A 12,071-nucleotide genomic window follows, 5' to 3' on the forward strand; every position below is an offset into this window, starting at 1 on the left:
CTTTTTGTGACTCATTTTGAACTCAAATAAGAAAACTGCTCACACTTGTTTTTTGTGTAATATCATTTCCACAGTCTAAATAAATATAAATAGCAAGTAATAAGTCGTTAGCAAAAAAACATAAAGCGAGAAATGCTCATTAAAATGATGTATAACATAACCACATTTATTTTGGAATGTATTTCAGTATCAAATGATGAATTTCAACTGTGAAAACTAGAATTATGTTTGCACCAACCTAATAATACCTCATTCTGTGACTGTACAGCATTTTGGTTATCCATTCATCACTTAGTGAACATTTGGGTTGTTTACACCCTTTTCTATTACAAATATACTGTTATGTACATTCATATACAAGTTTTTGTGTGGACGTGTTTTTTATTTTTCTTAGGTGTATCTGTAACAGAATCTAATTTCTGGGTCATACGGGAACTCTGGCTTCCCTGGTGGCTCGGTGGTAAAGAATGTGCCTGCCAAATGCAGGAGATGCCGGTTAGATCCCTGAGTCAGGAAGATCCCCTGGAGAAGGACAAAGCAACCCACTCTAATTTTCTTGCTTGGGAAATCCCATGAATAGAGGAATCTGGTGGGCTGTAGTCTATGGAGTGGCCAAGAGAGTCAGTTGTATATAAACAACCCCCAGTGATTTTAAGCAGCTAAGTATAACCCCTTAATTTTATTCTCCAGATTACAAATCTTGCAGGTAGTGTCCCTTCACATTTTTATAAACCTAAGTTGTGGGAATGGTTAAAAAGTTGATGGACAGGTGTTGAGGAAGGGGGAATTTAAATTTGATAAATTTAAGTCATTGAATTCAGGGGTCTTTGTTTTTGGATGAAATTATCAGTCCATGGAGTTGCAAAGAGTTGGACACGATGTGATGACTGAACAGCAGAAACAATCTGAAAGTAGCATTTTCTCAATCAGCAATCAATAAGCCCTGTTCCCAGACCTTTGAAAATTGTTCTTTTTAAAAATAGAAGTCCATGTATTTAAGCTTGAAAATGTCTGCCTTAGACTTGCTTTTCCCATGTTCCCAAACCTAGAGAATAAAATGTAATTTTTCTTGGCTACCACGGCTATATTTCTGGACAAATTCATTAAGAAATAATATAAATTCCTTAACCTCTCTTTGAAAAAACACTACATAGTTCTGTTTTTGTGTTAGTAGAACCATGGGTTCTTAACAGTATTAGCCAGACTGTAAAACATAGTATGTCAGATTCTTTTCCAGTGTTAGTGGTTTTATTATTATTAGTCCTGTTAAAAATAACTCAGTTTGTCACTTTTGTTTTTATTTTTACTTATCTTAATGCATAAATCAAGGTGAAGTCTCGTGGACTAGAAGAGATTCCAGTTTTTGATATTTCTGAAAAAACAATAAATGGAATGGAAAATAAATCTATCTCTCCTGATGAAGAAAGACTTGCCTCAGGTATATTTTAACAAAACGGGACAGTTTTATAAGATTGGTTGACTTTATTGAAGAAATACTTTGTTATTCTGCTTTTAGTTCTAATTTGAGCATGCTCTGTGAATTTTTTTGTGTGATAGTTGTCAAATACATGAAAAAATAACTGACTTCAAGTATATCCAGTTGCTTTTTCTCTAATTGACAACTTTTATTCTATCAAGATCTAGAATCAGGATATAAACTAAACATTGCGATCCAGTTATGTTCATGAAAATGAAGTAGTCAGGATTTCTTAAGTGGCACGGAATAAGCTGTGGTGATTTTTCTGTAGCCTCACTCTCTTATCTTGAGCGGGGACTACCTCAGCAAGCACTCTTAATTTGAAACCTAGACACTTAAATTTTTTATTAACTTAGAAGGAGATGCAAGTTAAGATGTATCTGGAATAGATTTTAATAGTGCTATTTTCTTCTCTTTCCTTTAGATTTAATTGATCCTGTTGCTTTAGAAGCTCCGTTATCTAAAAATCTTGTGGCACAGATTAGCGCACTTGCTCTTCAACTAGATTCAGAAGATCTCTATAATTATTCAGGAAGCCAGCTATTTGAAATGCACGAGAAACTTGGTAGCATGGCAAACTCTATAATTAAAAATCTGCAGTCACGTTGGAGGTCACCAGCCCATGAAAATTCTTTTTAGTGTTTTAAGAGAAAATTGAATTTTTTTTTTTTTTTTTAAATCACTGGATTTGTTGACTCATAAAGTAAGTTCTGAAATATAGCACAATTTCGGACTGAATGTTTGCAAAGTTGGTAATTTCAAATGCTAAAGAACAATAGCTTATTAAGTTAATTTTGTGAGTGAGAGCAATCTTTCCTGTGTAACATATTTTCTTGGCTGCTATGCATAGTTTTTCCAGAACTTAAAGTAGTTTACTGAAATGTGAAAGCAGAAACTACAAGCAAAAGCATAAATTTTGTTTTACGTACTCATGCATATTTTAATGAAACATTTTATGTAATATACCTCTTCTAAGTAAGAAAAACTGAAATTTTTTATTTGAAGTTTTTGCTTAACTGATAAGATGTTTATACTTTCTTTCTTTCTTTTTTTTTTTTGGTGCTTGAGGTTTAAGAAATTTGTTCTTGGTAAAACACCCCAAATGAGAGGCAAAAGAATTTTTTGGAATGTTTTTCACAGACAGAGCAGCTTCATTTGGACAGCTTTCAAGAAAAATAATCAAAAGTTTCAACTATAGGGGTTAAATATTAAAGCAGAATTTAGTGATTCCATTCATTTGCATTAGCAAATACTTGTGCAGCAGCATTTGCCTGTGAAAATACACTCTTATGAGATACATACTATTCATTTAAAAATGCACGACTGTTTGTACATTATGTATAGATTAAGTCTTTAATTTATAAATTTCAGTCTTCATTAGTTGCATGAGTTTTTCTGTAGCCTCTTGTGAATACCTTTGTTTAATAGAAACATAATTTTGTATATATTGAATACTGAGATATCAGTATGGGTAATAGACGTGCTTCATGGGATTGCTGCAGATATTTGTAGGATTCTGTATCTACAAATAAAACAACAAAAAGTTTTGTACTTAGTTAATAGTTAAACATGAGTTTATTTTCTAAAGTAAGCAGAACAAATACGAGAAATGAGAAAGTGTTACATGACAACCTTGCTGTTCATTTCCATAACCTTTTTTTTTCCCCCTTTTGGTTTGAAAGAGGGGATTAGCCACCAGAAATAGTGCCTCGTTACATTTCTCTTTAATGGGGAGTTAGCTTGAGTATTTTCATTATAACTTGGATCATAAGAAACCTAGAGCTTATCTGCTCTCCACCTATACCTAAAGCAAACTTGGGAGAAATCTGAAAACTGTTCTTTAAAATATGTATGTTTTATTCAGTTTAAAAAAATAGGGTGTATGTAATTAAAACATTTCTAATTTTACCAACTGGTATTAGTGCCTGCCTTTCCCATATTTGTTTCATCTTTTTAACAAATATCTCACTTGTTTTCTAAATAGAATGAGTAATCTCAGTTTTAGACTTAACTCAGAAGTAACCCCTACTTGAAAAAGCACACATTCATTAACAACTTATGGAAAGTTTAATCCTTGTGTCTTGGTTAGCTTTATATTCAGAAGGGGACTGCCACCCAGTCACGATAAAAGTTGGTTTCATTTTCATGATCCATTATCATTACATTGTAAATATTTTGGGGTCTAAGTTTGGTATTTATATGCTGAGGATGGTTTTAAAAGAAAATCTGGGACCATTGAACCTGAAGGATTGTAGCTTGAATTTAAACACTTATGATTTTGGTTTAATTTGTCATTTATTGCCCAAGTTCTATGTGAGTAAACAGGCATGTTTTGATTGAACAGGTGTTAGTAGAAGGGATAGGTATGTATGTTGAGAGGAACCAGAATTAACTCATTTCACAACCTCATATCTTAATATTTGTGTGAGCTAAACTTACCTGCTGGTGGACTGAAGTTCCTGGGAAGGTGGACAGTATAGCAGAAAATGTGACCAAAATGAGTACCATTTACTTAAATCACAAGTTTGGTGCAAGTGCAGATACTAAATTTAGAACATCCTGGTTTAACCAGGATATATTCTAAAACATTTAAAAACCAATTTGCTAAATCTTAGTTGTTGATAAAGTTATGTGTTTATTTAGGCTCCTTATTTTCAATATTCTTGCCTTAAAACTTTCTGCAGATTTTTCTACTATTTCTGGAAGAGCAAAAAGCATTAATATTCCATGATCAGCTCCAGTGTGTGTCTTTTTACCATTAAAGTGAAATAAGTTTTTTCAAATAATTTCTAATGGTTAATAAAACATGACAGACATTACTAAGAACACTCAAATGTCATTTTTAATTTTATGCATTTATAAAGAATATAGTTGCATGTAGAACCATAGTATAATTTTTGATGTTCAAAAATGAATTTCCAGTATCTCAGTGAGCACATAATTAAAGATGCTCTGCAGTTTGAACAAGTTTGAAAGCCATTGTTGAATAGTGGAGAGCTTTTGCTCTAGTTTCTTTGTTGATTATAGGATGATTTAGGTTAATAATGCAGTAGAATAACAGTCAAAAATAAGATTTGAATATGAATTTCCCATGATTCTGTTTATGTGCAGGTTGGTAGTAGTCAGAAGTGTTTTACATTTAAGAATCATAAAAATGTCAAGAAAATTCAGTTATGTTTTGACTAAAGGTGGGAGGGAAGACAAGAAAATTGGGAAATTGGAAAAATGGGAGGGGTATGTGGAAAATATACAAGTAGAGTTTTGTTTTGATTTTTAAAGAGATGAGTAGTTAAAAGTGAGTGCTGTTTTAAAGGCAGGCTTAGTTGAAATTTAACAAAAGATGTGAAAACTTAACTCATTTTCTTTTAATGCCATTCCTTCTGACTTTGACTTTATAATCCATTAAGAAAAGCCTAGTTTCTATTTAGTATTCTTCATAACTGATTTTCTGGGAGATTATTTGTGAGCCAGGGTTAGAGGTTGTTAAAAAAAGCAGTTGTTAATGTTATTAGGCTGGGGCTTGAGTCAGGGGAGTTAGCTGCCTGCTTGTTATTACAACACATGTCCATTTTATCCCTAAGCCATTAGAAAGGTCTTATACTTTGTATACAAACATTAGAGTGAAGTCCTGACTTTATTAATTAATACTGCTGCTGCTAAGTCACTTCAGTCGTGTCCGACTCTGTGCGACCCCATAGACGGCAGCCCACCAGGCTCCCCCATCCCTGGGATTCTCCAGGCAAGAACCCTGGAGTGGGTTGCCATTTCCTTCTCCAATGCGTGAAAGTGAAGTCGCTCAGTTGTGTCTGACTTCTAGCAACCCCCTGGACTGCAGCCCACCAGGCTCCTCTGTCCGTGGGATTTTCCAGGCAAGAGTACTGGAGTGGGGTGCCATCGCCTTCTCCGATTAATTGATACAGTGCTTCTCAAACCTACATGTATTTGTTAAAATGCAGATTCTGATTCAGTAGGTATGTGATGAGAGCCTAATAGTTCATTTCTAAGAATTTCCATGTGATCCATACAAATGCTGATGTCTGTGTACTGCATTTGTGGTCATAGGTCTAAGAGGCTTCAAGATCCAAATTAGCAATTGGTAACCCAGGCAGATGTATATCCTTAAAATTATTGCCACAAAATATAACTACTAGTCTTTTTTAAAGAAACCTTTTCAGGTGTCTGAATTGAGGATTCTGACTGGTCTTGAAGGCTTCATATTAAAGTTAAAAATTTTAAATAAAATTGTTAAAAGTAGAATTTTGCCTAATATGGGGCCTTTTAATATAGAAGATAAGTATTTTATGTTATCAAGAACCTGATTAAGCAGTTCGGACAATGTGGAGTCTTATGAGTATATACGAATTATGTTCTGACTTTTTAAATTTTCATAATATTAGAGATGAATTTAGTCTCTAAATCTTGCCTTCTAGGTTATAGGACTTCATTTTTTTATTAATAAACATTGAAAATAGGCTACCCCTAACAAAGGTTAATTTGGCAGTGAAGTTAGCAGTGCTATAGTAAGTCCATTCTGACAAGTGTGCCTTGATATTCAAGTTTACTGAAGACCTCTGGTGAGTGCTGTGACAGTATGTGATTGAAACTTCCTATTTTGTTGCAAAATGGAGTTGAAAGAGTTGAGTAGTCTGATCTTCAAAAATGAGTGTTTTTTGGGCATTCTTTTAAGATGATATTTTCCTTCATATTTATTAAAAATAAATACTTTTATTGTAAGAACTGCCCTCATCTAAAGCACTTAATTAAGGAAATGTCAGAAGTAATGGGTTTTAAAAACTGATTATCAAAATTTATTGATTGTTCAATGTGTAAAACAAATCTGGTCTTTGTGGTTTTTCATGGCCCGGTTAATTGTGTCTATTATATGCCAGGTTTTGTATATTGCTCTTTGAAAGTTCCGTTAAAATCTGATTCATTTTGATTTGAAGATCTGTAAATTAGATCTGTAGTCTAATAAAATTATGAGCGTTCATTTAGTTCTTGGAATAGAATGTTAAATTTTACAGTGTGATCTTTACCATTTTTTTTTCTTTCTGTGCCAAGCCTTTAACCAAAGAACAGTTAAAACTAAGTGCCAAGCTGTAAATGCTTAGTCCCCTGAAATATGCCATTAGAATAAAAGTTAACTTCTCCCTTTACCTGTGATTATAAAATTAAAGACAGTATTTTAAATTGATGTCACATGGAAGAAAAGAACCTCCGTAGCTTTTGGTTTTCTACATGTAAGAGAGGGAACAATACCTTTATGTCACAGTGTACCATTTTATAATTTAATGAAACTAAGTTTATCAGCAAATTTACATGTTGATTGAGATTGATGCACTGATAAATGATGAAGAGAAGAGAAAGATCGATTGAAATAGCAATAAAGAATTAGACCATTAAGTTAACAGTTATCTTTATATTTTGAAAGTAGCTGACAGCCAGTGGTCCCTGAGTTATTCTACATGTAATACAGTATCATAATAGTTTATTAATCCCTTGGGTAATTGTTTAGAAATATATTTTATACTCCACCTCCCATCAGTAAATAATTCCAACAAAAGACTGATTTCTTAAATGGATGAACTGCATAGAAGTAGAAAGCTCACTTTCAAATAGTGTCATGAAACTGAAAATGGAATATAGAATAATAGCTGTTTTGATACTTAATTGAATAACAGGTGTCTGAAGAATTTATTTTTTATGGAATGGAAATTTTGTAGAAAAATGGAATTAATAGTTGATTTTGATAATAGGAAACAAAAGACAGTAGTCTTTAATAAGTTTTTAAAGAGCAGGGAGGGATTGACAAACCATAGCCTGCCACTTCTTTTTACACTTAAGGAACTGAGAATGAATTTTATGTTTTCTAATGGTTGGAAAGAAAATATTTTGTGACAATGCGTAAAATTGTTTTGTTGGTAAATCAGGTTTTTCTGGGACACAGCGGTGCTTATTTACATGTTTGGCTGCTTTCCTGCTATCGTGGCAGAATTGAGTAGTCTGAAGACTGGGTGGCCTGTAATAATGAACATAATTACATATTTACTACTTGCTGACCCTTAAATTGTGCCAGTCCTTGACATATGCAGTTGTTTTGTTCATATATGGCATGTCGTCAGTTTGGTTACTTCAGCTGGCAGAATAGGGTTTTTTAATTTAATTTCTGTATCCATTATTTAGATTTTATTTTATAAAATGAGTTCCCCTGATTTCATTTATGTCTTACTGTTGCTTAACTAGTATTTTTTATGTATACCTTTTTCTCCTTAAATTCTTAAAACATTTTTATGTATTTGCCATGGATATTAAGGGACGTGATATGTAAAGGAAAGGCATCTGGCACTAATTGGTTAAATCACACCTGTAAAACAAATTGGGGGGGGTTGGGAGTTTGCTTTCTGTGTTGGTGAGTAATCAGTTACTTTCGATCTTAAACACTACCTCTTGTGGATAGACTTGACTAATATGCACTTAGAAGAGGACTGAGAGAAGCCAAATCAGTCATTTATTAGCCCTATAATATTTTTGTTTTCATCACTTGATAAATCTGAGAGCTTAGTTTTACATTCAAAAAGTATTTATATTTGATAAGTCGAATGATTTAAGTTGAAACTTCACAGAAGTATGTGTTCATTCCTTGATTACCTATACTAGCAGATGGGAAATAAGGGTACAGTCAGTTTTGTTTAATGTTTATACAATGTTTGAAGCAGGTGCACCTAAAGTTGTATTTTCAGGTTCATTTTGACTGGTTGAAGGAGAGAGAATCTGTGTCTGATCCACAGTAAAACTTTCATGATCTATTGAGAGTTGACTGTTACCACTTGCCAATCGAAACTGGATATTGAAACATTTTTAACGAAATGCACTTTAATCTGAAATAAAATTTAAAAAGAAAAAAGTAAATTCTGGTACTTGTTTTTCTTTGGTGTTTGAGTTTTTTTAATTTTTTTTTTTGTTTCAATGAGACCTCCTGAAATTAATTAAATGGTTCAGACACCAGCCAAAAATGAGTATTGTATTCCTCCACGATGATATGAACCGTTCATATTCTTGCCCTCTTTTATGGCCTGTTTTTAACCAGAGAGGATCTCTCTGTTTTATTCATAGTTTCAAGGGTTCCACACACTTCTAAATTCATACTTTTAAAAAAATTGAAATATAGTTTATAATATTGTGCTAATTTCAGGTATACAGCAAGGTGGTTCAGTATTATATTTATATATTTTATTTCAGATTATTTCCATTAAAGGTTATTAGGAAATACTGAATATTGTTCCCTGTGTTACACAGTAAATCTTTTGTTGCTTGTCTGTTTTATGTATAGTAGTGTTTATCTATTAATCCTATACTTAAAGTTTATCCCCCTTTCTCCTTTCCCTCTTTTGGTAACCATAAGTTTGTTTTCTATGCCTATGAGTCTGTTTTTATAGAGATTAGTTTGTATTTTATAGATTCTGCATGCAAGATGATATTTGACTGACTTTGATATTTCCTAGGTCCATCCATGTTGTTTCAAATGACAATGTTACATTCTTTATTATGGCTGAGTAATATTGTGTGTAATTTATATATATATATATTTACACACTACCTGATTGTAGGTTTGCTTTGGCATTTCTCTAATACTTAGTAATTTTGAGCATCTTTTCATGTGCCTGTTGGCCACATGTTGTCTTTAGAGAAATATCTGTCCAGATCTTATGCCAGTTTTTTGATTGGGTGGTTTGGTTTTTTTGGTATTGAGTTGCATGAACTGTTGGTATATTTTGGAACTTAAGCCCTCATAGGTGGCATCGTTTCCAAATATATTTCTCCCATTGTGAGGTTGTCTTTTCATTATATGATGGTTTTCCTTTGATGTGCAAAAGCTTAAAGTTTGGTTAGGTCCCATTTGTTTGTTTTTGCTTTTATTTTGCTTAGAAGACTGTAAATTCATACTTTTAAGTAAGAAAAAAAGTGTAAGATTACTGTCATTAGTTTCCTATGGCTTCTGTAAAAATCAAAAACTGAAAGGCTTAAATAATAGAAATTTATTGTCTTGGTTCTATAGGCTAGAAGTCTGAGATAAGATGTCAGCAAGGGTTGGTTCCTTCTAAGGGCTGTGAGGAAGGCTATTCCATGCCTCTCTTTTAGCTTCTTGTGGTTGCTAGCAATTTTTGGCTTTCCATCACCCCAGTCTCTGCCTTCATTTTTACACGTGCTCTTTGCTTTGTGTCTCCAGACACAAATTAAGGAGCTTAGGGAGAACATTATTACTACAGCAATAAAATAACGTGACAGATCTTTTGCTTTTTAGTAAAGATACTCTGTACACTGAAGCAACAAGCCATTATTGCCCATTTAATGCCTTTGACACAAACTGCCAGCCTACTGGATCCAGATGAAGAAGATCCCTTGAAGATTGGATCCCACAGCTATTTCTAAAACTTTATAAGCCAAGCCATAAGGAAAGCTTGCTGAACACAGTCCAACATTTGTTCATATTTTTTTAATTGAAATATAGTTGATTTTCAGAGTTGTGTCTTGTGCATTTTTAAGTTTAGTTTTTGTGGTGAAGTCTAGCATAGATTTGCTTTGTTGAAGTTTTTATTTGTAGATCTTAAAACTATTAAAAAGTAATGCTCATTCCGTCAATGGTGTTTGTTGCAGAATTACAGATTTTATTAGACACTAGTGTAACACCAGTTTATATTGACTATCAGCTTCATAACTTCAGAACTGGATTAGAAATAAAAGTATCAGCAGTCAATAAGCAAGGAAAAGGTGAGTATCTGCCATTTTTAAAAACTGTTTAACATGTTTAGAATTCTTGATTTAGAAAAGAAATACTGTTAAACATTTTAGTAATGGAGAAAGACTCTGGGTTGATACAGCAATAATAATGCAGAAACTTCTAAAAATGTCTGTGCTGAAATCATTTAAAACCCAAAAGAAAATTTTTTAATTATAAAAAAAAACCTATGGGTTTAATGTCTCAGGTTTTATGTGCAAGTCCAGAAAATAGAGGTAAGTCTAGTTTAATAATTGGATAGATTAATTGTACTAATACAATGGTGAATTACTTAGGTATGTGTAGAAACAAATTAAGGGATGGTACAACCGTAAATCATAACAAAAACTATTAGGCAGTTTGAGAACTTGGAGAATAGTGGAGAGTCTAAACTGAAATACTAACAAGATTTGTAGGTCATGTAGACAGGATTGATGCTTTGAAGTGTCTAAATAGCTTCAACGTAGTTGGCTGGGAGCATGCCAGTCCTGCCAGTCCTCTGCACAGTGCCGTACATCCAACCTTCATCAATAGCTTGAACATTGACAATGGCATCTCCATCTTTGAAGGATACCTCATCTGCATCAGCAGCCATATAGTCATACATGGCACGGAAGATTTTCTGTGGGTAAGGACAAAAAAGGGAAATGTTAGATTTGCAACAATTAACCTAAACAACTAATTTTAAAGTCTCTTATGACACCAGAAATTTAAGTTGCATGAAACAGAATGTGCAACTACCACCAAAACTAAAAAGACTAGGAGAAAATATTTGCAAATCTAATTTGTATATCTAATAAGGATTACAATCTATCTTATCTGATGACTCAGATGGTAAAGAATCTGCCTGTCAATGCAGGAGATTAAGGTTCTATCCCTGGATCAGGAAGGTCCCCCGAAGAAAGAAATGGGAACCCACTCCAGTATTCTTGCCTAGAGAATTCCATGGACAGAGGAACCTGGTGGGCTACAGTCCATGGGGGTCACAGAGTCAGACACGACTGACTGACTACATACACACACATCTATTCAGATCCTTTGCTGAGGATCTGAATTGTTGACGAGAGATACACCAAGAGCTAAATACTCTGTGTCATTAGTCACCAGGAAAATGTAAAGCTACAATGCGATACCACTACACGCTGGAATGATAATTGAAAAAAGGTATTGGGGAGGATGCGGGAAAATTGAAATCTTTTATAAACTGCTGATAGAAATGGAAAATGGTGCAGACACTGTGGAAAACAGTTTTGGAAATTTCTCCTATTGTAGATAGTTCCCATGTGACCTAGCAATTGTACTCCTAGGTATATACCCAAGAGGAATGAACGTATATCCACACAATAACTTGTATACCCTTATTCATAATAGCTAAAAACTGGAAACAGCCCAAATGCCCACCAACTGATGAAGGAAACATTTTCATACAATGTAGTAATATTTGCTAATATAAAGGAATTAGTACTGATAAATGATACATGGATAAATCAAACATAAAGCCAGTAACAGCAGGCCACATATTAACATGATTTCATTTATATGAAATGTCCTAAATAGGCAAACACGTAGAAATTACGTTAGTGGTTATACTATTGTGGAAAATTCTGAAAGATGGGAATAGCAGACCACCTGACCCGCATCTTGAGAAACGTATATGCAGGTCAGGAAGCAACAGTTAGAACTGGACATGGAACAACAGACTGGTTCCAAATAGGAAAAGGAGTACGTCAAGGCTGTATACTGTCACCCTGCTTATTTAACTTATATGCAGAGTACATCATGAGAAACGCTGGGCTGGAGTAAGCACAAGCTGGAATC

The 12,071-nt window shown here is 33.6% G+C and overlaps 2 protein-coding genes across 22 annotated transcripts in view; one reads left to right on the plus strand and one right to left on the minus strand.

Annotated features, from left to right (window-relative positions):
• RIF1 (replication timing regulatory factor 1) overlaps nt 1-3,389 on the plus strand; it is a 57,402-nt gene extending 54,013 nt beyond the window's left edge. For all 6 annotated transcript variants that reach the window (XM_010839972.1, XM_010839975.1, XM_010839976.1 and 3 more), the window contains 2 exons: nt 1,330-1,438; nt 1,902-3,389. In XM_010839972.1, the coding sequence (XP_010838274.1) occupies nt 1,330-1,438; nt 1,902-2,116 (324 nt within the window). In that variant the 3' untranslated portion in view covers nt 2,117-3,389. The remainder of the gene's footprint in view (nt 1-1,329; nt 1,439-1,901) is intronic.
• Nucleotides 3,390-10,120: 6,731 nt separating this feature from the next.
• The window catches only part of NEB (nebulin), a 208,427-nt gene continuing 206,476 nt past the window's right edge, over nt 10,121-12,071 (minus strand). For all 16 annotated transcript variants that reach the window (XM_010839994.1, XM_010839993.1, XM_010839991.1 and 13 more), the window contains one exon: nt 10,121-10,875. In XM_010839994.1, the coding sequence (XP_010838296.1) occupies nt 10,702-10,875 (174 nt within the window). In that variant the 3' untranslated portion in view covers nt 10,121-10,701. The remainder of the gene's footprint in view (nt 10,876-12,071) is intronic.

The sequence above is a fragment of the Bison bison genome, unplaced genomic scaffold, assembly GCF_000754665.1.
Source record: "Bison bison bison isolate TAMUID 2011002044 unplaced genomic scaffold, Bison_UMD1.0 scf7180017864139, whole genome shotgun sequence".
Classification (NCBI taxonomy): domain Eukaryota; kingdom Metazoa; phylum Chordata; class Mammalia; order Artiodactyla; family Bovidae; genus Bison; species Bison bison.